Below are 26822 nucleotides of genomic sequence, written 5' to 3' on the forward strand. Positions count from 1 at the left end.
GAGGCCCCAGCACAGCACCGTAAGGGCCCCCCACACCTCAGCAGGGCCAGAGCAACACCAGCCCCCTCGGAGGAGCCCCTCTCCCCCCAGCCCTGAGTGCACAGGCTCCCCCTGCCCGGGAAAGTGGGGAAACTCCCGGGAGAATGGGCAGAGTCACCTTTGATTGACAAATATAAGCACCACCCATCCCGACATCAGTCAGACTTCGGAGCCCCGTAGGGAACTTTTGTCCTCCTCCCGACCTGACCTGCGCTGTGACGAGTGGACTCTCCTGCCGTCTGAGTTTGCTCTCCCCTAGGTCAAGGTTATCCTTCTGTTCTCAGGCCTCCGGCACCAGCCACATTTCCCAACTTCTCTGGTGCTCTGGGCACTTTCCTTGTTCTTGGAGCTCCTGTCCAGTTCCCTCTGATGGATGCTTCCAGCCAGCCTTGGTTCTCTCCTGACCGTCTTCCTGGCACCCCACGAGCTCCCCCTTCCCCTTCCCTGTGCCTCATTACTTCACACCTGTTTCTCCCTCTCCTGTGTCCACCTGCTGGACCACGGGCTCCCACAGCGCAGGGGCCTTGTGTCTCCTGATGTTCAGGGCAGGCAGTGACAACGCACTCCTGTCAGTCACCCAGAGCCTCACAGCCCCCACCCGAGGTGGGAGGGCAGCCGTCCTTGCATTTACAAACGGACAAATAGCTCAGGGACCTTGGTTGGTTGCCGTGTCCGGGGTGGAACCGTGTGAAAGATGTTTGTCCATTGAACCCAGAGTCAGTAAGCTCCCAGGTCCCAGGCTGCCTACCCGGAGTCCGGGTCCTGGCCCTGAATCCTGTTCCCCAGACAGGTACATGGGTGATACATGGAGACAGACAGACAGGCAGACAGGGGAGCGGGTGATAGAAGAGATGACAAAGGCATTGACCTAACCCGGTGCGGGTGGTCCCAGGGAGCAGGACTGGTGAGCAGGAGGCCATCTCCAGCCGCTGGGTTGGGGATGCTCTTACTCTAACTTCTGCGCAACCTTGAGATTATTTTCAAAACATGACAACCGCTGCAGGCGCCTGTTCTGCTTTTCATTTCTGGCGCTTCCCACTTGCTGGACAACTAGGGCTGAAGCGGCACTAATCCCTCGGGTGTCAGAAGGTGCCTCTGGAGGCAGGTGGGGCGGCAGGGTCGCCCCCGCCCCGCCACCCCCTCCCACCCCCCCACCCCCCCTCCCACCCCCCCACCCCCCCTCCCACCCCCCCACCCCCCCTCCCACCCCCCCACCCCCCCACCCCCCCTCCCACCCCCCCACCCCCCCTCCCACCCCCCGCACCCCACCCCCTCCCACCCCCCTACCCCACCCCCCCGCACCCCACCCCCTCCCACCCCCCCCGCACCCCACCCCCTCCCACCCCCCCACCCCACCCCCTCCCACCCCCCCACCCCACCCCCCCGCACCCCACCCCCTCCCACCCCCCACCCCCCCGCACCCCCCTCCCACCCCCCACCCCACCCCCTCCCACCCCCCACCCCACCCCCTCCCACCCCCACCCCCCCGCACCCCCACCCCCCACCCCGCGGCAGGTCGGGGAGAGAACGACCTTCCGGGCTGCACGCGGGCGCAGGGAGACCTGCTCCACCCAAACGGAGCCAGTGTCCTCAGCTTCCAGTCGCCCCAACAGGACCCCACCGGCCTGGGAGGCAGCCCGCGCACCCCAACCTGCCGCTCGGGGCGTCTTCGGGTCGGCGTCTAACAGGTGAGCGCGAGCGGGCGCGCCCACCGCTTCCGCCCCAGCGGGCTCCCTGCCCCGAGGGGGGTGACTCCCGGTGGGGGGGTGACTCCCGGTGGGGGGGGGGACCCCGGTTGCGGCCCGGCGCCTGTCCCCTCGAGCTGGGCGGGCCCTGCGCGACCTCGGCCCGCGGGCGCCGCCCTCACCTGCTCCCCCGGCTGCTGAAGGGGCGGGGGGACCGGGGCGGCGGGGAGCGGGGGGGGGGGGGACCCGGGGCAGCGGGGGGGGGGGACCCGGGGCGGCGGGGAGCGGGGGGGGGACCGGGGCAGCGGGGAGCGGGGGGGGGACCGGGGCAGCGGGGAGCGGGGGGGGGACCGGGGCAGCGGGGAGCGGGGGGGGGACCCGGGGCAGCGGGGGGGGGGACCCGGGGCGGCGGGGAGCGGGGGGGGGGGGACCCGGGGCAGCGGGGGGGGGGGACCCGGGGCGGCGGGGAGCGGGGGGGGGACCGGGGCAGCGGGGAGCGGGGGGGGGACCCGGGGCAGCGGGGGGGGGACCCGGGACAGCGGAGGGGGGGACCCGGGGGAGCGGGGGGGGGACCGGGGCAGCGGGGGGGGACCGGGGCAGCGGAGGGGGGGACCCGGGCAGCGGGGGGGGGGACCCGGGACAGCGGAGGGGGGGACCCGGGCAGCGGGGGGGGGACCGGGGAGCGGGGGGGCCGCGGGCGGGGGGCGGGGCGCGGGCGGGCGGGGACCGGGGCGGCGGCGGGGCCCCGAGCCCGAGCGCGCCCCTGCGGCGGCCGCGGAGCCGGGATGAAGGCGCCGGCGCTGCTCCCGCGCGCGCTGCTGGCCTGCTGCGGCTGGCTGCTGGCCCCGGTGAGTGCGCGCCCGCCCCGGCCCGAGGAACCGAGCCCGACCCCGCGGGAGGCGCGTTCGCCCGGGACCCGCCGGGACCGCGGCCCCGCGCGCTCTGCGGGGGGAGCGGGGTCCCGGGCGCGCCCCCCGGCCCTGCGCGGAGATGCGGTCGGTCTGGCGCCGCCCGGCGAGAGGCGATGGGGCCCCCGAAACTTTCCCGGGGCGGCCGCGCTGCGCTCTTCCCGCCGCACCCCGCAGCCCGTGGGCCCCGGACCCACGTCCCTCCCGAGGCTGCGAAGCCGAGGGCGGGGCGGGGGAGCCGCTGCCGCCGGGGCGCCGGGGGGGCTGTGGCCCGCCCGGGGAGCGCCCCCTTCGCGCCGCGGGAAAGCGAGCCCGCGGGCCTGCCCGGTCCTGGCGGCCGTCGGCGCCCGGTCAGCGGCGGGGAGCAGCCGGGGGCGGGGCCCGGGGGCGGCGGCGGCGAGGTCCCAGGGCCGGGGGCGCGCGGCCCGAGGCCAGAGTCCCGCCATCTGGGGCCGTCCAGCGACCGGCGCGGGGGCACAACAGCTCCAGGGCTTGTTTGAAAAATGAAGATGCGTGTGGCCCAAGGACCCTTCCCTGCGCTCCCCGGAGGCCCTGCTCCCCGAGGGAACCGCACCGACCCTTTCGCGGTCTGTCGGCAGCGGGGAAAGTAAACGGCGAGAGCGCCCGGAGCGCGATCTTCTTTCTTTGGAAAAAGTAGAACTTTGTGCAGACGTGCGGGGCCCGGCTCCGGCCAGCGCCGCAGTGTCTCTGAGAACGTGGGGCCTTTGGGAAAACGCAGCAGAATGTGCCCTTAGGACGAGCCCGCGGGCTGGTCGGTTGCTCCCGCGAGCGGACAGTAGGGTCACCGCCTGGTCTCCGCTCCGCTGACCCTGCTCAGTGGAGGCCAGCGCCTGTCTCCACCGCCTCGTCCCACCTCCCCTCTGCCTTAGTGCGAAGCTCCTTCAGGCCAAGTCCTGAGCGTGACCTGCAGCCTCGGAGATAACCTCAGCGCTTCAGGCTCGTGCGCCCCACGGGAGGCCACCCCCAGCTGGACCCTGCTGGCCTCTGGGGAGTGCTCCTCGGGGGGTCTTCCCTGTGGACCTGTCTTCACTGCCCTGAAACCAAGGGCTGTGGAACGGAGGAAGGACTCAATGTTGGAAGGTTCTTGGGTTAAAGAGCTCCATTGCCCCCAAATTGTACACTAACGGCCTGCAGTGTGTTCTGTTTGCAAGCTTGTTTCAGCTGCTCAGAAAAAAATCTACTGGGTTTTAAACTATTTTTTAAAATATATCTTTACTGATTTCAGAGAGGGAAAGGGAGAGGGAGAGAGGGAGGTAGAAACATCAATGATGAGAGAGTCATTGATCGACTGCCTCCTGCACGCCCGGGACCGGGGATGGAGCCCGCAACCCGGGCCTGTGCCCTGACCGGGAATTGAACTGCGCTCTCCTGGATCCTAGGTCGATGCTCAACCTCTGAGTCACTCCAGGCTGGGCTGTATTGGGTTTTATATTTTATAATTCCTTCACAAATTAAATAGTGAAGCTTTATTTATTTATTTTAAACATTTTTTCCCCTCACTGATTTTTAGAGAGAGAGGAAGAGAGAGAGAAAGAAGAAACATCCTGCCTCCTGCACGCCCCCTACTGGGAATCGAGCCCACACCCCGGGCATGTGCCCTGGCTGGGAATGGAACCGGTGACCCCTTGGTGCACAGGCCAACGCCTAACCAACTGAACCCCCCCAGCCAGGGCAGTGAAGCTTTTTTTAAATAACCATGCCATAAATACGAAGGCGATTGCTTTCAAATGAGCGTTAGTTTGGAAGCAGTTACAACTCTGCAATGTGGGGGTTTTTTTGTAGAACATTTGCTTGAGTGTCCTCTTAGGATGGAATTCTTAGTTTTTGTTTTCTTTTTAACCTTGACCAGGTGAACAGCATTCACCCAGAATGCCAAATTCATCTGCAAATACAGGAGGAAGAAACAAAATGTGCAGAGCTTCTACGGGCTCAGACAGAGACATACAAAGGTAAGGCGAGGGCCTGGAGGGTGAGGCTGCCCCAGAGATGGGCAACCTGACCAGCAGATAGCTCACACCTCAAACGGGTGTTTTAAGGTCACCTGTATCTTTAATAAATTTCTGGTAAAACTCATATGGAGGGGAAACCTTTAAAAAGAAAGCTTTAATCCTTAACAGAAACAGTTTCCATGGTTTGAGACAATAGCAACTGTTACTAAAATAATTTCATGGGTGTTGTTATGCTTTGCAAGAGCAACTCCACTTTCCATGAGTATTTATCTATTTCTTGCATTTTAACTTCTTAGTAACATCACAGAATTTTGGTCCAGTTAAGAACAACAGGAACGCAACAGAAATCAGACAGGAAAATGAGACTTTTGTTCTCCTGAGGACAGACCTATCGTGAAGACAGCAAACTTGCTGGTTTTCTTTTCTTCGGGTCAAAGACAGATACTGGGACTAGGTGCCCTCGACCTGGGCACATCCACATTTTATAAGCTCAGAAGGTCCTGGGGTAACAGCCAGGTTATAAACAGTAGCACAACGGTTTGTCCTTCAGCCGTCCTCCCTGTTCTGTGTCCTTATTTTACCTTCTTCCACAAAAAACTTCAAGTCAAAGTAAGGGTCTGTGTTAAGGCGTCGGCTGTGCGTGGAGGACCTCAGGCCGGAGTGGCAGATGCGGGCTTCATGCACGACCAGCGCTGCCCAGTAGAAACAGACTGGGAGCCACTCGGGTAGCTTTGAATTTTCTAGGAGCCACATGAAAGCAAGTAAGAAACACGTGAGATTAGCTTTAACAGTACATTTTATGTATCCAAATATATCCAAATCACTATCATTTCAACTTGTAATGAACATAAAATATTAATGAGAAATTTTACATTTTCTTTTGTGTGCTAAGTCGCAGAAACCCAGTGCGTCCCAGCTTGGACCCGCGGCACGGCTCCCGCGCTGGGCAGTGCTGCTCTAGACCGAGTGTCCCTCCTGTCCACCTCCTCAGCTGGCGAGGCCTCTGGCTCCAGGGTTCCTCCCAGCTGTAAAGAGCTGTGATTCGGTGGCACGTGCGGTCCTGGTGGACAGATCTTCCTCATGCTCTGGTTAAAGTGTCCAGAGAAACACTAACCAAGTAGCTCAGCTCCACAGCAGACAGGGACCGAGTGTCTGTCCTGTCAAAGCCATGTGCTGACTGCTGACCAGCTACAAGGATAGATGAGACACGGGCCCTGTCAACCAGGGCCTCCCGACAAAACAGTCGTCATGGCCACTGGGGTCCGTGCCCTTCAGTGAACACCAAGAGATTTAGGAAGAGAGGAGACGGAACACAGCTGTTAGAATCATCTAGTTAGTGGCCAGCGATCCCACCTCCTCTCCACACACCGCAGTAGCGGGTGGGCGGCAGTGGCTTCTCCAGAATCCCTAGTAGGCGACCCCGGCCCTGTGTGAAGACCCTGGGGACGGGACTCCCCGCTCACACCGTTCCTGCACAGTCGAGCTGCTGATGGGCCTGGGGCTGCCCACAATGGCATTAATTTGCCCCCCTTGCTCAGCCATGGAAGAAAGAACTTCACAGGAGCATCTTCCAACCTTTAAAGAGCATGTGTAGACTCTGCTCTCTCTTCCTGGGCACTTACTTCTGATTCCTGCAGCTTCTACAGGACACACCTCCCAGGTCCCAGCCACAGCTCTGGACACAGATACTCCCGAAACGGGGGAGGGAGGAGAATTTCACTGGTGGCATTGCTGGCCCAAGGTAGTCAGTTTTATTGTTGGTAAATTCCCAGCACATAGTGCCCCTCTCGTAACTGGTGTCTCAGAGAGAAACTCCTGAGATACTCCGTGTGTTTCTTTCCTGTTACTCTTGATTTCCTACCTCCAGCAGGAACATTTTGTTAGCAATAGAAAGTGGTGTGGTCCTCTTGGGTGACAGGGAGCCTGCCCATGACTATCCCTGAGGACAGCCCTTCGCAGTGGGTCAGGGTGGACTGGACCACGGATGGAGGATGGTGGAAGGACCATCTGTAAGTCTGTGCCGGTGACGCCCCCGGACAGAGGCTGTCAGGGGAGACTCAGGGGCTCAGGTCCTCTGCCATCGTGAAGTGGAATGTTCTGACCCACAATCAGGACTTTTTGTAAAAGATCCAGGATTTCTGGTTGGCTTCTGTAGATGGAGTGTGGTGTTCATACGTTGAAAACACTGTTCTTTTCGTGTTACTCTGTCAGGAGGGCACAGGTGTGAGCCCGGGTCCCTGGCCAGCGTTCATGACTGTGAGCTGTGGCCACAGGGCAAGGAGAGGACTGATGGACTTTACCTAACATATTCCCATTTCTTAAAAGTTTGCAAGTGGTACTTACACAGCCCTGCAGGAGGCAGGCAGACCTCTGTGTGGCCGACGCTGCCTGGGAGTGGTGGGCCCCAGCCTGCCCGGCCGGGGCCATAGATGGCTCGGCACATCCTCAGCCCTCGCTGGGCTCCTCCTGCCTCTGTCCTGACGCCCTCAGAGGTGACCTGTGTGTGACCCATGTCAGATGGACTGGATGACAGTATTGGGGCAGAGACGTGAAAACCACCAAGTTCGTCCTGCCTTCAGCCTGAGCAGAAAGAACTTGGCAGTTTCAGATAAAGGCCGTGAAACGTCCCCCGTGTCTGGAGTGGAGGGGGAATGTCAATCAGTTTTCTCGCAGCGACAAGTACCAGTCCTTGGGCATTTCCTTGCAGCACAGGCTCTGATCGCTAACGTTGGCTCTGTAGCAGACACACGTGCAGCTGACACCCACCTTCCCCCCGGCAGGAAGAGCCTGCGGACGGGCCAGCTGCCCGTCAGCCGGAGAGCAGCTCTGGAGGACAGAGCGTGTCCTGAGCTCCTTGTCTTTCTCCTGCTTGCAGTGTGCATGGCTCAGATGCCAGGGACATAAATAGCACCGAGCTACCAGAACGGAGGGGCTGCAGACGAGGTCGGGCAGGCTCGGCGAGCTGTGCGAGCGTCCTCGCTGGGCGGATGAGTGGGTCCATCCGTAAATATTGTACCTTCGCTTCCTGGAATTAAAAGTGAGATGACGCATTAAGGGTCTGCAGCAGCTAATTTTAAATTCTGTGGGATTAAGAAATTGGGGTGAAAGAGGGCCAGGAGGAAGAAAACACTGGTTTTCAATTCCAGTGGGGTGATTTGTAAGAAAGAAGAGCTCAGGAGGTATTTAGAACTTAGTGAGTTAATATCGATTCATCGCCGAGACTCACTTAATTCTGCCAAGATGTCCATGAGGCACTCGAGGCCACCAGTGCCCAAGAACACAGCTCAGTGCGGCCGTGTCCCCGGCGCGGCCTTGCAGCCCCAGAGCCACCCCACCAGGTGGGCGGGGCGGACGCAGGGTGGAGGAGATGAGGACAGAGCGCGTCGGTCCCCGTGGTGGGCAGTGGGCGACCTGCTCTTCCCGAATGCAGAGAGAGAAGAAAGCCAAAGGGTCTGAGGCAGGAGGAAGGGGCTGTGAGGGAGGTCGGGGCACTGGCAGCGCTTTTGGCAGAAGGTCCTGGGGCAGGAGGAGGAGCTGCTGAGGGCAGACTGGAAGGTGTGGCCCCGAAAGGAGGCGGGAAGGGCGAGAGGCTGGGTCAGGACACTGAGGGTTGTGCGCCAGGTGCCGGGCAGGAGGGCCCAGGGGAGGCTCCGCACTGGGGTGGGGGGACCGTGAGGTCACTAGAACGGGACTAGGACGCTGACTTGCAGACATTCTGGGGCCTCGGCAGCTGGACACACCAGTCCTGTGGCCCTGCAGAGGGTGGCACTGTTGGTCTCAAAGCTGCGACTGCAGAGTCAGGAGGCGCACAGCCGGGCGTCTACGGACTGGGCTGTCCTGACACTCGGGGTACCAGCACTGTGCTCTGCTGAGCTGTGTCTCGCCCGTCATAATACTGTAGATAGATGTCTGGACTGGTCCCGGGAAGTCGCCCAAGTCCCGAGCATAAATCTGCAGAAGATTGTCCTGGGAACAGCATGGAGGACCCGCCCTCTGAGTCCCGGCCTCTTTGCCCCCCTCAAGCCTCAGACAAAGTGTCCCCAGTGCTGTCAGCCAGAGTTCACGTGACACCAACGAAGTCCCAAGTCGGCACAGACGTTGGAGGGGAGCTTTTGGGAATTTTTAATCTATTAGTAGGAAACAGCAACTGTTTATAAAACAACAACAGCAAACACCTGATGGGTGGAAGGCACAAGCGTTAGCCACAGCTCCGCATGTGCTCATGGGGGTTGTGGCCACACAGGGTCCCAAGGGCACCTCTCCCATGCCTGTTTGAGGCCTGAAAATGCTCCCTGCCTTTTCTGTGTCTGCCCCACCCTTGGGTGCAGTCCCGGGCTGGGATCCCACCACAGGCTCCGCATCCACTCAGCTCGGGATGTTTTTAAGTTTGGAGATCGTCGCATTCAGCGTATTTTTCAAATACACAGGTACAAACTGGGTTTCTCTCCGTTTCCATGAAAATTTCTTATGTTCAGGGAGCAACTTTGGTTAGTTCCGGGTTTTGAGTCTTGGTTTAATGTTAATTCAAGTCCCAGCATATGTTCCCCACTGATGAAATCCACTTGGACCGTCCCCCCCAAAATAAAACCTTGCTACCTCCAGATGTAAGGCCTGAACTGGTCTGATTCCAAAGCGCTGTCCGGGGGCAACTTCCCAGCAAGTGGAATCCCGACTGGAGTTTCTAGCTCATGTCTGGGCTTTGGCCATGGGACACGGGATGAGTTTTATGGGACCTGAGGCCCTGAGGTGGGATGGCTGCTGATCTCCTGGGCAGGGAGAGGTCAGAGGGCGGGGCTGCCATGTCGGTGGTCTTTGGACACCTGGGCACCCACTAGCCTGGGGCATCCACCATGAGGAAAGCACACTGGTCACGGGCTTCCAGGCCCAGGGCCCCTGAGGACTGGCCTGTGTGTTTTGCCTGCTGTGAGCACCTCGGAGAAAAGGGTCCCGCAGCACCCACAGCAGGAGCTGCGTGCAGCGGGGGCCCTGGGACCCGCCCCGGGAGGCCAGCGACGTCTGCTTGGCTGGGTTTCAGGTTCCAGCAAATGGCCGGGTTCACAGGAAAGGACAGGGCAGTTTTTAAAAAGGATTTTTCCAATTCCATTGGTGAGTCATTCTAGTCGGCTCCTACGCTTTTAAATTGATGAAAGACCCTAGGGGGCTGGAAAGCAAACAAGTCAAAGGCTTTGACAGCAACTTGAAGATAATTCACCCTTTAAAGACTTAGATCAGGATTTTCGAGCTCAGAGGACTGGTAGGCGTCTCCTCGCTGGTCACGGCCCCGACAGGCAGAGAGGCAGCTGCAAAGCTGAGCCTGGAGGTGGCTCCTCTGATCTCCTTGTGAGGAGGGACTCGATCGCAGCCAGCCGTCCAGACCTGCCCGGGGTGGAGTGTGGCTTTGCTGCGATGCCAGTCTTTATCTGGTTCCGTGTCTTCCTGCCAGAACGCAGAGCAAGAAGCAGGGCCCTCATCTTCAAGGAACGAGAGTGAGCTCAGGAAGCGGAAGAGGGGAGCTACTGGAGGCCTCCGCAGGCCTCTGAGCTGGTCCCAGCAGGGCCCCCACAGCCTCATCTCGCCCCCACGAGCCAGCCCGGTCTTTTCTAGGCCCTTGCTCATGACCTCAGTGCCAGGCAGACGTCCCTCCTGGGGGCCACCTCCCAGCAATGTGGACGTAACTCTAGGGAGGGAGGGTACGGCCTCGCTGCTACTTCCCACCACACGCAAGGCTGGTGGCCCTTTACGTCCCCCAATGTCCCTTTAGGATGTTTGATCCCTCAGTTAAAAGTGGTCCCCAGGATATTGACTATAAAGCTCTTTTTTTACCTTTGCAGTTCTCAGGGAGTCTGGGGGGCTGCTGGCACCGTGTAAATTCTAGTTCAACATTTTACTGTCTAATGATGAATGATTCCTGAATTTCATCACATCAGCAGGAAATAATTTAATAATTCTATTAAAACTCAGAAGGCACCGTGCATGTAGAGTTGCTCAGACACTGTCTGCCGTAGGTCCGGTTATTTTTCAAAGCTGATTAAAAGGAACACGCCGCTAAGTGTATGCTTGGTGATATTGTTGGTGCACATTTAGTTCACAGAATAATTATTTGCCAGATAACTATCTCACGAATGGGCTTTCTGTTTGCAAAGCATTTAAACGCCCAATTCTGTCAGCCTGGTCCTCCTGTCGCTGACGGGCCTCTGTCCCCTCTGCCGTCATTCTGTCCCCTCCCAGCCTGCAGTGGTGTCTGGGACAACCTCACATGCTGGCGCCCGGCGGACGTTGGCGAAACCGTCACGGTGCCCTGCCCCACCGTGTTCAAGGTGTTCAGCAGCCTCTACAGCAAACCAGGTACTTGGTTGTGGGTTTCTGAGCTCCTGGGGGGTTGGTTTCTGCAGAGAGACAGCAAGAGCGGGAGTCCCTTCCTTTACTGTGTGAATCAGGGAACCGCTGAGCCTCGCGTGCCCGGCTGGCTTTAGGAGCAAAAGGACAAAAAGCTTCCTGCTGTGTCGTCCACCTCGGAGCAGCCTTAGGGAGAGGCTGCCAAGTGAGAGCACCGTGTGAGCCAGACACGCAGACCCGGGGCCTGAGCACCAGCGTGGGTGTGGGGGCGTGCAGACAAGGAGCCGAGGGCTTCGGGCACGGAGGCGAATGTAGATACAGCCCTTGAACCCTCAGAGGGAAGTGAGGCTCCCTGGCGCCCTGAGTCTGGGGACAGGGACAGTGAGGGGCGGGGACGGCAGCCAGCCTCCCTTCATCTGTCTTCACTGGACTGACTCCTCAGCTCCCCTTCTGAACGGGCTCCTGTGACTTGAACACCTGCTGTCTCTCTGAGTTTCCGGAAAGTCGAAAGGTGCTGATACAGGCTGGGGCCACCTCTTCCTGGGCTCACTCACTACAGAGTCTCTGGGCTGGTTCCCCAGAGGGTGCTTTTGTTTTTTGCCTTGTTTTAAACAGTCCAGATTTTCATAACATGAAGGAATCTGTCTGGAATCATGAAAAAGAGAAGACAGCCCGGCCAATTTGGCTCAGAGGATGAGAGTCATTCAATGCACCAATAGGTCCCCGGTTCGGTTCCCGGTCAGCACATGTGCCCGGGTTGCGGGCTCAGTCCCCAGTCGGGGGCGTGCAGGAGGCAGCTGATCAGTGACTCTCATCACTGATGTTTCTCTCTCCCTCCCCCTTCTTCTTTCTGAAATCAATGAAAACATATCTTAAAAAAGAGAAGACGCACCTGGAAGTCAGGAGGGCTCTGGAGAACTTACCTTCACCCTGGGCAGGTGTTAAGGGTAAAAACTTGGAGAACTGGACTGTTGACGTCCTGTAAATAGTCTTGTGGCCGAGACCGGGGTGGAGAGAAAGGAGACCCAGGAAGGAAAGACTTTCTTTCATCCCCGCAATCTGCACGTTCAGACACCTGAACTTTATCTTCCAGGAAACATCAGCAAGAATTGCACAAGTGAGGGGTGGTCGGAGACGTTTCCAGATTTCATGGACGCCTGCGGCTACAGTGACCCTGAGGCCGGGAGCAAGGTAAGCCCCGAGGCTGTCAAGTCTCCAGTCCATTCTCCGGAGGCGCACGTGAACCGGTCCTCTGCCCACGAGAGTCATTCGATCCCCTCTCCTTGGAGTAGCAGCCCTGCGTCTTCCTGGCCACCTCGAGCAAGTTCGCAATGTCACCTGCTGCAGGGCGGGGAGTTAGCTGTGGTTTTGGAGGCAGAAGAGGCTGATTCTCTTCACCTGCAGCCAGAGAGTCTGGGAGGCTCCACCTGCCTGATGAGCCCTAATGAGCGTCCTTTCTGCCTCTGGGGTTTCTCCATCCCGGTTTACGTTCTCCGTGACGTGGGCTAGCGAGAAGCCTCACAGTTCTCTTAGACCTGAGTCAGGGGTGGGAGATGGGCCCAACTCTAGAGTTTCTCTGCAAACCAAGAGGCGGAGTCTGTCCCACCCGGTACAGGCTGGCTGGGTGACTTGTCCCTGGGCCGTGTTGGGGGCTACGTCTTGGCAGGCGTCCCCTCCTCGGGGCACCGTGAGGCAGCATAATTCAGGAGGTGACAGGTGTGACCACATGAGCCCTTTTTGCAGGGAGCTTCAGGTCACCTGTGGCCTCGGCTCTGCCTGGGCCTCTCTGCCTCCTCGGCCTCAGCACAAGGCCATCGTTCTCTCCTGAGCTCACCCTGCAGCCGTGTGTGACTGTGGCTTTATTCTGCAGTATTGGCACCTACAGATGTGGGCGGACCATGCCCATGTCCTCAGTCTGCCCTGGGTCACCCCTGGGGGCATTCCCAGCAATACCATTTATGAAACTTCTGGGTTCACTGGGTCCTGCCTGCGAGAAGCAGGGAGCATCTGTAAATTCTGATACTTTCCCATCCATTTGGAAGAGCAATTTTTCTTCTTAATTAGACATTTCATAGATTCTGCAGATTTCATGAATGCAGAGCCCCTGCTAACGGATTAGAAAGTCAAAATATTTTAATGTATGAAAGCAAAGAAAATGAGCACAAAACCACAAAAATTAGCTTCCCTTCCTCACTGCGGTTTCCATGAACACTTCGCATACGTGGATGTTCAGGGAATTATTTCAGAGACGAAATCCACGAGGCGCGTGTGCGCCCAAGGGCCAGGACTGGTCCCAGGGTGGGAGAGGTGCCGTCACGGTGCCAGCCGGGTCCCCAGCGGTGGAGCGAGGGGCCTGTGATGAGACCCGGCTCTTGCCCCCGGGTGAACTCAAGCTCCAGATGTCAGACCTCATCTCGTCACCCGCTCACCTTCTCCCAGGTCCGTGGTTTTAATTGGATTTCCTGCTCTCCCACAGCCACACTCTGGCCTGGGTGTTTCTCGTACAGTCTTTGTTGGTTTCAAAATTAATTCAAGGGAAAACAAAGTAGCCTCCACGAAAGCCACAGGGTTGCCTACACGTGGTGAGGGACTTGAACGATGAAATGAAGTCAGGAGGAGGAAGCCCCTGAAGAGGGAAAGGGGTCGAAGCCCACAGGACGCTCAGACGGCCACTGCTTCTGACCCCGGGAGGCCCCAGAAATCACGGGGGTTTGTTGTGGTCTGGGCCATATCTTCCGGTGCAGAGAAAACCTGACGCGGCAGGCATGGCTCAGGAGCCACGTGTTCCCGTGTCCCACCTCCCACATGCCTGGTTTTCCACCAAACCAACCTTCAGACACGTGCCTTGTGTAGAGAGCATTTCCATCTGCTAATCACGGGATGAATCCTATGAAGAGAACTTAAGCCCCATCCCTGGTCCCCTGGGTGCCACACCAGCAGCTCCTCTCCCCTGTCCCATGTCACCTGCTGAACGCTGCAGGGAAAGCAGGTCAGACTGGACCATGAGACCCTCTCAGGGGCCCCACCAATCATGGGAGCTGAGCGTCTCCTGCACCCGGGAGGTTGTCCTGGCGTTGTGTTCTCAGCCCAGGGCCTTCCACCTGGGGTCGTCAGCCTGGCCACCTGCCCTCAGGCCCTCCTGGCCCTTCCTGCCCCGGACCCTGGAGCTCCCCTGACCCTGGCCTCCTGACTTCCTTCATGCACCGAAGGCTCTTGAGCTCCCTTAGGCCAGGACCCTGCCTTGGTTCCCACCTACAGCCCAACATCCCCACGTCTGTGATCTCCCAGGGGTGCTGAGAGCCGGAGAAAATGGAAACAAGTAGAAATTTAGCAGTAGGTTAGTCTCTGTGGCCTCAGAGTATAATCCTTTCTCCTGAGTGTCAGGAGTCTTCTGGATGAATCTGGAAGGACCAGAGCTGTGCCCGCCCTCCGGGCTTCATCTCGGACCCCGTGTGTGACTCTGCCCACGCTGCCACCATGGCCCGCTGCCTGGCTACCTCGCTGAGGGACAGCTGCCCCACAACACACAGGCACCTACACGGGCGCCGGGCCAGGCGGTGTGCTCCCGTGAGGCTGTTATATATGAGCTGACGCAGCTCTTAAGTAAAGAACACTTCTGCTAAATTTAGCCAAGAGAGCTGCTTGGCCTTTCAGCCATCCATGCATCAAGCAGACACATTTCTTCCATATTATGCCATATTCCTAAAAATACGTCTGCTCTCGCCTCAGCCTCAGACCACTGCCGTGACTCGCTCCCCAGAGCCGCCAATGTCAGCTCTGCGAGGTCTCACCCTTGACAGCAGAGACCACGCCACCCTGGGCACCCACGGGCCCTGCCCGACCGAGCAGCCCGCCCGTGGGAGGCAGGGACAGGGCCCTGAGGATGGCGAAGGGCGTCTCCAGGGAGCAAACTTGAGCGTCCTCGGACCCACGTTGCTTCTGTTACGGCTGCCGACCTAAGTCAGCTTTGTAACCAGTCCAGGGCAGCTTCTCCGTCGAACGGCAGGAGGAGCTGCCCCTCGTGGTTCTTAGGGCCTCGTGAGTGCCGTCCACGCTGCGCGGCTTATCAGCAATGGGGTGACCCCAGGAGCAGGGACAGTGAGGCAGACGGGACAAGACCCGGCATAACCAGAATGGAGAATTAAGTATAAAAGTGAATGTTTGCTCAGGGTAACAAATGAAATCACTGGTTCCTGGAGCGTGAACACTGAGGCCGACTTGTCACAGGCGTCCCCGCAGTTGCAGGGTCCATGAGCCAGGGACCCTGAGTCATCGCTTCCATCAGCTCCTGTCCCTGGTGGGGAAACTCGGCCTGGCCAAGTCAGGTTCCAGCTCCCGGTTTTCGTTCTGCATCGGGCGGCTATTTTGTCCCAGGATTACTTTTGCCTCCAGAATTCGTGCTGCAGGTCAGGCCTCAGAGTTTAAGAAGAGGAAACGTATGACATCTGTTCACCAGAGACAAAAACTAAGTAGGTCAAGCCGTGCGATGGGCCCGCTGGGGCTGCATCCCCTGCCTGGCTGGATTTTAGGTTTCGCCCGTGTTTCGGGCTGACGGTGTCAATAATCCGGAGGCTGTTTCCTTGAAACAAGTTGAAAAGCCAGCCTGCCTTCCTCGCTCCCCCTGCGACCGTGCACATCTCAGAGAAAACAGCAGCCGTGCTGTTCGGACCCCACGTTCGACTTATGAAGATCTGGACAACATGTAAGAACTGGGACATGAGACAGGGACCGACACTATCCCCCAGGCGAGGAGACAGCAGCCTCGTCAGGGAAGGAGCCGGCCGGGCCCCGTGTGCTGAGGCTCGGCTCGGCTCGGCTCGGCTCGGCTCGGCTCACCCCATCCTGTTTTTCATGGGTTTTCTCTCTTCGCCCAACATGACCTGAGATATCTTAGGGCTTCTGTGCTGGAAGTTCTTGGTCAAATATCAAGAAGGGCATCATATTGCTGTTGTCTCTGTTTTTCAGCTAAAGGTCCGAGAGCGGGGCCCAGACCTCAGTCTCTCTGAGGCCGCAAAGCTCGGTCCCCTGCCCGGGGGTCGGGGCTCTCACACCGGCCTCCCTACTTCACCTGAGTTTGAAGACCTGGGACGACGGGTTTGAAAACGGATACTCTGAGGGAGGGTGACGCGGGTTCCACAAGGACCGTGTGCAGACGAAGCGCTCATGGGCGCAGCGGTGCGCGGGCAGGAAGTGTGCCAGGTCGGCGGCGCCTGCAGAAGTGGAGGCCTGGCGCCTCCCCGTGACTCCGTTCAGCGCGGTTCTGGCTCTGCCATCTCGTAGCGGATGTGTTGCCCATGTTTAGTTTTCTGTGCTTTTGAAAAGGTCGAAATATTTCGTTTCCAACGGAACTCTTATTACAAGATGAAATGATGGAAAGTCATAACCCCTTAATCAGAAAAGAAAATAGCAAATGTTTCAAAAACCTAAAATTAGAATTTTTGAGGACATTTTCCAAACCCTGGCCTATCATCTACTCTCTTCTGAAACAAAGCCGTCAGGCGCTGCAGCCTTGAAGCCAAAAGGAATGACGTCATTTCCACATCCCGGACCTGTCACCTCAGAAGGAGGTCACCTCGGGGCAGGGTTTCCACAGCCCGTTCTTCACTGACATGGGGCCCGAATCACTGCGAGAATTAAGGGAAAGAAGCAGAGAGCACGCACACGCACACACGCACGCACACGCACGCATACATACACACGCACACGCACATTCTCGCACATATACACGCACACACATACACATGTGCACACATACACACACGCTCACACACGCACACACACATGCACACATGCACATGTACGCACATTTTTGCACATATACACATGCACACACATGCACACACATACACACACGCTCACACACACACACATGCTCACACACACGCTCACGCTCACACAGAAGCAGCAGCGCTCTCCTCCTGTAGGAAACCTCCTTTGTTTCTCACGGGAGATTGGAACCAGGTTGGTGCCATCGGGTTGGTGCCGTCAGCTGGGGCTTGGGGAAGAACATGGGGTTCAGCTGTGTTCCTTGTCCCCCCCTTTTTACTGCTGGATTTTCCACTTTCTTTGGCATGAATCGTGGTGTTTTCAGAATCCTTGGACCTGAGACTGTCCCCTGGCCCCACGCTGGCCACCAGCTGCTCACAGATGCGTTTCTTTCTCTGTAGATCACGTTTTATATTGTGGTGAAGGCCATTTACACCCTGGGCTACAGCGTCTCTCTGATTTCTCTTACAACCGGAAGCATAATTCTCTGCCTCTTCAGGTAAGCAGCGCAAATGAGCAATTCTGCAAGGAATCCGGGATGGGGACTGTCCATTTACGACACCTAAGCCCTCAGAGGAGGAGAGGAGATCGGGCCTCGAGCCCTCTCTGCGCTAAGCCGACAGGGCGCCCTCGGGAATGCCAGTGTGAAATGTGATGCCAGTAGTTACATTTTCATTTTAATATTCTGTACTCCTTCTGTAAAGAGATAATACTGACTGTGGACAAGAATTCAGATCAACCATTATTTACCAAATACAGCTGTTATGCAAATGCTGTGAAACTATAGAAACAACAGGTGCCGTTTGGGCCACCGGTGCTCCACCGAGAGACACTCTAATGTGTTTAATATGAAGGTGGGAGTCAGACTGCCTGGGTTCAAACCCCAGGTCAGTCTCTTAGCCGCTGTGTGACCTTGGACAGATTACTCAACCGCTCTGTGCATCTGTAAAATGTGGATGCTGGTGGCACGCGCATGGCATGTGGTAAGCACTCTACATTTTGCCTGTTTTTTCCCGTGGCAGTGAGGTTAGAGTCCCTGCCTCCCACCTGAACTTGGCAGCCTCTTTGGTAACTAGAGACATATGTTGTGTGTCAGGGTTGGAGGATAGAGGCTTCGGTCCGCAAACAGAAGCTTCTGTCTAGGAAATGCTAATAAGCGTATTTAGGATTAAACCCGTGTCTTAAGCATCACTGGCACTAAGTAAAATGAATGATATTCAGCTTATTTTAATGGGGTTTTGATCACCACATATCTCATTTCTCTTTGCTAAGATATAGTTCACATGTTGACAGTACTGAGGTAAAACCACTGACGTGTCTTTAACCCATTAGCAGATCCATGCTTGAAAGTGAAATAAATGAGTAGAGACTGGAGAGGAATATAGCTGAGAAATGCAGCAAACGTAATTAAGTTACACTCATCATTTTCCAGGCATCTCGCCTGTATCAGGGGCTGGTGATTCTCAGAAAAAATAAGTGTACATTGAAAACTGGGCAACATCTATCCTATTCTAGTTCTTTAAAAAAAAAAAAGCTGGTACCACATTAATATTTGTTGCACTATCTTCTGTGTTTTACTATATATTTTTAAATCTTCAAGTTTTTCAAGATAACAAAGAAAGAAAACTTCAGGAGGGGAGGCTGGCCCAGGATAACAAACTAGGAGAAACATTTCTGGTTATTTTCAAAGAACTAAACAACCCATGTTCTTGTCATTGGCGGTTTCCTCGGATTTGTTCTATGTGACGTACTTAATAGCCAGCCTAGTAGCGTTTTTGGAATTATCAGAAATACGGATGTGATCTCTTAAGAGAACCTTAAGTGGTTTTATGAGTATTAAGCACAACCCTCTATACGTGGACATCATCAGTCACCTGCTGCTGAGACATCTTCGTTACAGAGGACGTATCTGCCTCGGGTGTCGTTCTGCTGCTGACTCGATGTGTCCTGGTTGCTAGAAACAGCTCCTGGAGCCGGGGACCCTTCTCAGCTCTGCCTCCGTCTCGGCCATGGAATTGCGGCTCCCTTCCTGCCTCCATCTGTCAGACGTGCTTGTGTAGCTGAAGCCACTTCCCTGGATAGCTGAGAGTGCTGGATTCAGAAGCCCTGTTTATAAAGATAACAGGCTCCATTGTCCCCATAATTACACCCAGGAAGAGAATTCTTTGTAGTCTCCCAACATTGACTCTCCGTCCTGGCCCCATAAGCTATGAAAGCATTAAGCAACCTTGTCATTTTAAGCACAGAGAAAGGGGCCAGTTATCCAGGTCCCGAAGTGCAGTGTGGGCTGGGATGGCAAGCACACCGCCCAGGCGTGGCTGGGTGGTCATGGCACCTCCTATCCTGAGCGTGTCCTGTGGGCACAGCAGCTCTGATCCCTGCAGGCCCGGGAGTAACGGCAATAGCTGCCAACACAGATCATGCCACGCATTTTACAGGCGTCCATAAGTTAGTCCTCACGGCCTCTCCACCAGATACGTGCTGCTAGTGCTCGGTTTCACCAGTTGGAGAAGGAGCCCAGGTTCCCTGTGCTGAGCCTGTGAGAGCAGAGCCGCCAGCTTTGGGGACGGGCATGGCCTCTGTTCCCAGCATCACCAGTTGCAGCCTGGCTTTGAGTTGCGTCTGGCATCCACTCAGATCTGTACTTGGAGGTGAAACTTGTAGATGAGCCACGAGTGATGGAGAGCAAAGCTCGGCAAGCGTGGCGTTTGCGTGGCTCGGTGCACTCCTCTCTGACAGCGACAAACCCGGACCCACTCCACGGGAAGACGCGGTGAGAGAGCAGGAGAAGAGACAGAGGGCGGAGAGAAAGAAGGGGCGGCTGGAGAGATGAGCACAGCCCACCAGAGAAGCCACGGGGAGCAAAGCAGCATCGGCTGCAGGGACGTGGTTTCTGAGGAGCCCCGAGCCCCCAGCGGTTTACACCACAGCGTAGGAGTCACAGCAGCTTTAGAATTATTCCTGAGACACCCAGAAAAACTTACATCGCAGTTAGTGTCTTCAGTGACTGAGGCTCCGTGGCAGCTTTAAACATATTCCGTGGCGTGTCGGCGGCTTCCCCTGGAAGCTTGATGTGTCTCCGGATGCACACATGCCCAGGTCGGGACTTAGGACGCTGTTCGCGCCAGAGCCTCCCTCCTGACCCCGTGTTCGTAACCGCGCCCCCAGGAGGTAGCCGTCATTCGGGTTTCTGTAGATGAACTTTGCCTCTTTATGAACATCTTAGAATCACACAAAGGGAACTCCTCTGTCTGGATCCTTTCATTCAGCATCTTGCAGGGAAATCCCCCGGTGTTTTCGCACGTGGTCATCCTCTTCTCTCACTGCTGCGTGCATGTAACACAGTTCGTCTGTCCTTCATCGGCTCGTGGGGATACGGTGACTCTCGGTGTGGAGCTGTAACAGTGAAGCTGTGAATATTCTTATGCATCATCATGTACACACTTCTTTAGATATGTGTTGTGCTTATATGTGTGCACATGTATAGCAGTGCTTATTTCATATTTATGTTTCATTTACTGGCCGGCCATAGGCTGTGCATAGGGTCAGTCTTTCTAGGTACCGCCCACTGATTTCCCAGTGGTGGCCTCAGCCATCCCCACTGAGACTTGTATGAGACTTTATTTGCTCTGCATCCTTGTCACCACTTATTATTGTCAATTTTTAAAATTTAACCATCCAGTTGGGTCTATAACAACAATATGAAATTGTGTTTTTTAGTTTGCATTCCCTTGGTAGATAATGAAATCATATATTTGGAAATCTTTTTTTTTTTTTAAGTATTGTTTCAAGTGTTTGCTCATTTTTTTATTCTGTTGTGCCTCTCTTTATAAATTGATTTTTAGGAATCCTATAGTGGAGTCTCGTCAGATATAGGTATTAGAAATTTGATCTCCAGTCTTTTGGTTTGACTTTACAGTCTCTTAATGGGTTTTTCGATCAAGAAAAGTTCTTGATTATAATGAAGTCATTTATCACTTGTTTTTTTGTGGTCAGTGCTTCCTGAGTCCTGTTTGAGAAATTTGTGGCATATTCTGTTATCATTGAGATATTTTATAAATTTTAACTTTAGGTTTATGATCCATCTGTCATTTAGTTTTGTGTATAGCATGAGGTGGGGGTTCAGTTCCATTTGTCTTTTTCAGAACGTGTGTCCAGTTTATCCAGGACCATTTCGTGAAAAGGCCGTCCTTGACCACTGTGTTGCGACGTGACTGTATCGCAGGACTAGACGCTCTGTTGTTCCATTTGCCTCGACTGTCACTGTGTCATTTTTACATTGTTGTAATTTCTATACCTTTACCCTGAGTCTTGATTTCTACCAGCGTGACTCTGCCGACTTTCTTTCTCATCAGGAAGAGTTTGGCCATTTGCCCTCAACATGTGGATTTCTAAAAATCAACTTGTCAGTTGCCATTTTAAAGAACTTCTGCAGGATTTCGTTTTGGAGGCATTTAATCTATAGGTCTGCGTGGATAGACAAGTGTCATTCAATTTCGAATCATTCAACTGTGACGATCATAGATCCTCCTATTTCGGTTTTCTTTCATTTCTTTCAATGATGTTTTGTGGTTTGGGCTAAAGTCTTGCACCTCTTCAGATAGTCATTTCTAGGGAATTGTTTATGCCATTTTATATATTCTGTTAAATTCTAATTGTTTCAAGGAAGGAGCTGATTTCTGTATATTAATCTTGGTTCAGCAACCTTGCAAAAATTCACCCAGGAGTTCTAGAATTATTCTGCAAATTCACAGAATCAGTGTTTGATGATCTGTCCCTCCCCTCCCCACACAGGCGGCTGCACTGCACCCGGAACCACATCCACCTGAACCTGTTCCTGTCCTTCATCCTGAGAGCCATCTCGGTGCTGGTGAAGGACGATGTTCTGTACTCCGGCTCGAGCACACTGCACTGCCCCGACCAGCCGGCCTCCTGGGTAAGGCTGTCCCGGGGTACGGGGTCCTCCAGAGGGAAGGGTCGCCTTCAGAACTCCTGGGAAACGATTCATCTGCTGGTTTCTCTGGGTTTTCTCTTTACCTTTTTGTCTCTTGTTAGGAGAGGATAGTGAAGATGAACAGAGAAAAGGGGGTGCCTGCGGGTGGGGACGAGCTGGAGAGGAGGGCAGAGGGCAGGCGAGGAGCCAGGGGCCCGCAGTTCAGTGCCCTAGTTACGTGTCTGCTGCTCGGGGACCGCGGTGCACTCCCGCTGTGCCCGTGTTCACCTTCCAGTGAGCTCTGCGTGCCACCGCCGTGGGTGCTGAGGCCTCTCTAGCACACTCACACCCGCCGTCAGCGTCTCCGTGTTGGGGGTCCTGCTTCCTTACACAAATGGGCGGGGGTGCCGTGTCCCTGAGCAGCTGTGCCTGCCCTGAGTTGTTTCATCCAAACAGAACGCGCTCTCTTGCCCTTTGGCGTCCAGGTGGGCTGCAAGCTGAGCCTGGTCTTCTTCCAGTACTGCATCATGGCCAACTTCTACTGGCTGCTGGTGGAGGGGCTGTACCTGCACACCCTCCTGGTGGCCATCTTCTCCCCCAGTCGCCGCTTCCAGGCCTACCTCCTGATCGGATGGGGTAAGGACGCCCTCCCTGCCCACCCACTGTGTGCCTGTGTGTGCCCGACGCCCCGTCCGCTGCCCACGAACCCCCAGGTCCCTGCTCCTGTCCCCTCAGAGGACACTGTGCTGCCCCGTGGGGAGCATTTCCAGTCATTTGAGGAAGAGCTTTTCCAGGGCAACTAACACTCGATCTCCTGGGAATCAGGAGCCTGGGTTAAACTGCTCCACGTCCCGCTGCTGGAGGGAACCCACATGGGGAGTCAGACAGAAGGCCCGGGAGGAGGGGCAGGAGGTCCCAGTGACACACCTGTTAGTGAGCCCCCCCGAGCCAGACTCAGAAAGGGGGCAACGCTGTGGGACACCCCACTCAGTGAGGGGCACCGTCCATGGGCTGGTGGGCACAGCCCCTTCCACGCTTCATAAACACTCACCAGGCAGCCCCGAGGGTCAGGCCGCGAAGAGTCGGCTTTCAGACGCACGTGAGTTACCGCCGCTGTTAGCAAGGAGGAGCGCAAGCAGGTGGTTAATGAGGAGTTTCCACCGCACGTTTCCTCATTGAGCCCTGGCTTGGGAAGCTGCTCCGGGCTAAGAGCGAGGGGCTATGGGTAACCGGGTGTGTCCCTGGGTGACGGGTGTGTCGTCTCCACAGGCATCCCCACCGTGTGCACAGGCGCGTGGACCGTGGCCAGGCTCTCCTTGGAAGACACGGGGTGAGTGCTTCAGAAGAGAAGGAACGATACCAATGGTTCCTGGCATCCGGCCTTCCTTCGGTGTTGCTGGAACAGCATGCTCTGCACCAACCGCCACGTTAGACCCACAAGTTATTTGATTTCTATGGGACTTGACCTTCCCCCTCTCCTGGCTTCTGGGTTCCACTGCGGTGTCACCTCCCCATTAGCAGACTATCGTGTTGAGAATAATAAAATGAAATGGAATCACTGGAGAGGGACCGATCACGTCAAGGTCTCTAAACATACAGTCACTGTGCCCTTCTCGTGGGCATGTGGGGACAAGGCGGGACCGCAGAACAGACTGGGGAGGTGGCATCCTTGGGGGGGGCTGTCCACGGGCTCAGGGAGGGCGAGTCCACAGGCCGCACACTTGTCCTCCTTGCTTCGCGGACAGAATCGCTGGTGACATCACTTCCCTTCTCTCCTTCCTGCAGTTGCTGGGACACCAACGAGCACAGTGGTCCCTGGTGGGTCATCCGAACCCCGATTTTAGTCTCTATTATAGTGAGTAATCTGCACGGAAGTGGAGTTGCCAGCTGGGCTGCACATTCGGGCAGAGAGGGAGCCGTTGTCCTGTGTTACATGTAACATCCGGGTCCCACAGTCTGCAAGAGCAGAAGCTCACGGGAGGGTGCCCCTCGCATAGCGGACTCTGCGCCCTCGGGAGGAGGTCCCGGTGACAGGACAGAGCAGAGAGGGAGCCCCCGTGTGTCCCCCAGTGGGGGGTCCTCCGAGGAGCCACACTCAGGCTGACCCCTAGGACACGCCCGGTTGTCCTCTTTACTTCTCAACATTAATTTACACAGCTGGGGTCACAATACGTGATGCAGCCGACAGACAATGTCCGGCTCCACGCTGGGCAGGGCCAGCTCTTAGTAAACGCAAGGCCCGGGCCCCATGCCTTCGAGAAGGGGTGGACTCAGGGCGGAGCCTCCCCCACCCCGGCCACACCCGGCCTCCCATGCAGGGAAATCAGGAGCAGACGTTCGCCCCTTTCCTGCAGGTCAACTTTACCCTTTTCGTGAGTATCTTACGCATCTTACTGCAGAAGTTGACGTCCCCCGATGTCGGAGGCAGTGAGCAGTCCCAGTACAAGTGAGTGTCGCTTCTGTCGGCCAAGACGCCCTCACGGGCCTCCCAGCCTGGAAACCGCAAGTGCTGGGACGAAGCAAGTGTGTGGGGAGCAGAGAAGGCTCCCGGGCTCTGGAGTCCGGGTCTCGCCCCCGGCAGATGGCCTGAGTTTTCTCTCTGAGGCTCGTTACAGGGACCTGTGTGCACAGTGTTGCCCAGGGCGGGGGGGGCTCAGGTGGGGCCCCTTCTCCACCTCGCGTGGGGCCCTCCAGGGGGCCTGTGCACTGGGCCCGTTTGCCCACTTTCCTGCCTGGTCATCTGATTTTTCTCTGGTCACCGTCCATCTGTGTTTTACCTTGTCTTCCTTCCCCCCAGACCACAGGCTAGGCCAGCACTGCTGTTGGGCCTTATACTTAATAATGAGGATGGTTTTATTAATTTCCACCGAGATCGTGTAGGGGAAATAAAGCCCACACCTCGAGCGTGAAGTAATGGCTAGTGTCGTGTGGGGTGGTGGGCCCAGCCCTCGGAGCCGCGGGTCCAGGCGGACCAGGGGAGGAATCACAGCAGCGAGAGCTGTGTGACCCGGGGCAGGTACCCGTGTGCCCTGGGGGTGGGCTCCACTCGCCAATCTCCTCCCAGCCTGGGAGACCACAGGCAGCATCCCTGGGGTCAGGAGCCCGATGCTGGGGTGCCTGCCGGCTGGAGGCCTGGGGGCCTGTGAGTCCATGTCCTCACCTGTGGAATAATCATGAGCATGTCACTGAGGTTATGGAGGCTCATTGAGTTAACATTAGAGAGACATCAGGGCTGGGCACTAAGTATCGTGGAAGAGCAGTGGACAGATACGTGGGATTGTGCCTGGGATGGACAAGGAGCCCCTTTCTCTGCCGGCCCACCTGGCACCGGGCTTCCCCATCGGACAGCGAGGGGCCCAGCAGCATCACTGTGCTCACCCCGCTGCACCGCTCGGGCCCTTCTCTCTGCCAGGAGGCTGACCAAGTCCACCCTGCTGCTCATCCCGCTGTTTGGCATCCACTACATGGTGTTCGCTGTATTTCCCATGGGCATCTACTCCAACTACCAGCTCCTGTTCGAGCTGTGCGTGGGGTCCTTCCAGGTGCGTGTGGCAGGGGCTGGCCCCATCCCTGTCCCCCCCGCCCCAGGGTGCAGCGCCCCTGACGACCCCTTCTCGCTGCAGGGCCTGGTGGTGGCCATCCTCTACTGCTTCCTCAACAGCGAGGTAAGAGGTCCTCACACCTTGGGGCCAAGTATGGACACGCGGGCTGTGAGGGATTTCCTAAGTGCCCCCCAATCTGGACCAAGAGCCCCGTCTTCTGTCTTCTGTCTGCCCTTCCCACAGCCAGGCGTCTGTGGTCTCTCGGCCCAAACAGCCACGGCCCGCTCACCCTTCCCTCCAGCTGTGACCACACAGCCTCTCTCCCCACTCCAAGCATCGCCATGGCCCAGCCTCCGGCAGGATGGGGTGTCGGGAGGGACCCCACCTCTCTGCACAGTCACCCTCCTGCTCTTTGACCCCGGATGTGAGCCCAGAGAGGCAGGGGGCAGATACACCAATAGGAACCACCATGCCCCTAAGATCCAGCCTAGGGTGTGTCAGGAAGTGTATGCACGTGTCCCCCTGGTGGCCCCGTCCTCTGCTCTGTCCCCTGAATGTCACTCGTTTCCTATGCACCATCGGGACATCTGAGCTGCGGTCACCTTCCCGGCTCCCACGCGTCCCCACTCTGACTGCTCCTTTTTGCACCTGCTGGCTGGGTTCCTCCCCTCCCATGCACCAATGCTTCCCAAGTCCCGAGTCCCCACCGACCTCGGCAGCAGGAGTGACAGGGAGCGTCAGGCCAGGCCACCGCCAGCTCCTGCTCTTGAGTCTCTGCCGCCCCAGCTGCTGCTGCTGTGGCCCCTTCAGGGCTCACGTGTTCCAAAGTGTCTGCAGGGAGCAGAGCCCCCAGCGCCCAGACGGAGGCAGAGGGCATGGCCACGGGGCGAGAGGGGCACACAGGCAGGGCGGGGACCCACCGGCAGCCTCACACGCAGCCCCCCGATGCCCCTGCCACGACGAGGCTGTCTTCCCTCACCCGGCCGCCCCTCCTCCAGCTTTCTCCTGCCGGGTGTGGCCGGTCCCAGCGCAGCACCTTCCACAGCCCAGCCACCTGTCAGCTCCGCTCATCCTCACCCTGGTCTCAGCCACTCCACCTGCCTGTCCTTGCTCTTTGCAAGCTCCCCGGAGTCGCCCTCGCTGGGGCTGTCAGTACACAGTGCTGCCTCCCGGGCTCCCTGGGACCTTTGCTGAGAACCTAGATCATTTGTCTCGGGCTCTGGGCGTGTCTGCTGCTGTCCTATGGACCGAAGGTGCCTGGAACCAGCTCCCAGCCTCCGGTTCTTTGGACTCTTCCTCGCCCCCTGACCCCCGTCTGTGTCCCCTCCCCATCCCCCCTCTTCCCAAGCCCATTCCTGTCGTCTGATGGGACTTGGGAGGGATGACACCAGGAGGGGCAGAAGGGAGGGGTGTTTTCTGCCGAGCCCCCCCTCCTGACCCCACTCCGCCCGCTTTGCCGACCCCCAGGTGCAGAACGAGCTGAGGAGGAAGTGGCGGAGCCTGTGCCCGAGCCAGCCCTCCGGCCGGGGAGACAGGATCCATAGTCTGTCCATCTCCAGGAACGGCTCGGAGAGCACCCTGCACTTCCACCGCGGCTCCCGCGCCCCGTCCTTCCTGCAGACAGAGACCTCGGTCATCTAGGG

At 57.2% G+C, this 26822-nt stretch overlaps 1 protein-coding gene across 2 annotated transcripts; it reads left to right on the forward strand.

Moving 5' to 3' along the window:
- Window positions 1–2509: 2509 nt before the first annotated feature.
- On the forward strand, window positions 2510–26820 carry VIPR2 (vasoactive intestinal peptide receptor 2). 2 transcript variants are annotated; one of them, XM_087821341.1, is made up of 15 exons: window positions 2510–2572; window position 3433; window positions 3699–3733; window positions 4503–4602; window positions 10831–10947; window positions 12032–12129; window positions 17106–17203; window positions 21499–21640; window positions 22123–22273; window positions 22907–22967; window positions 23423–23492; window positions 23992–24083; window positions 25050–25179; window positions 25261–25302; window positions 26647–26820. In XM_087821341.1, the coding sequence occupies exons 1-15, from the start codon at window positions 2510–2512 to the stop codon at window positions 26818–26820; spliced, it is 1374 nt and encodes a 457-aa protein (XP_087677467.1). The 2 variants fall into 2 exon arrangements, with proteins under 2 accessions (XP_087677467.1, XP_087677466.1); XM_087821340.1 differs by lacking the exons at window position 3433; window positions 3699–3733.
- The last annotated feature ends 2 nt before the right edge of the window (window positions 26821–26822 follow it).

This window comes from Miniopterus natalensis, chromosome 10 (genome assembly GCF_054644295.1).
Source record: "Miniopterus natalensis isolate mMinNat1 chromosome 10, mMinNat1.hap1, whole genome shotgun sequence".
NCBI lineage: Eukaryota > Metazoa > Chordata > Mammalia > Chiroptera > Miniopteridae > Miniopterus > Miniopterus natalensis.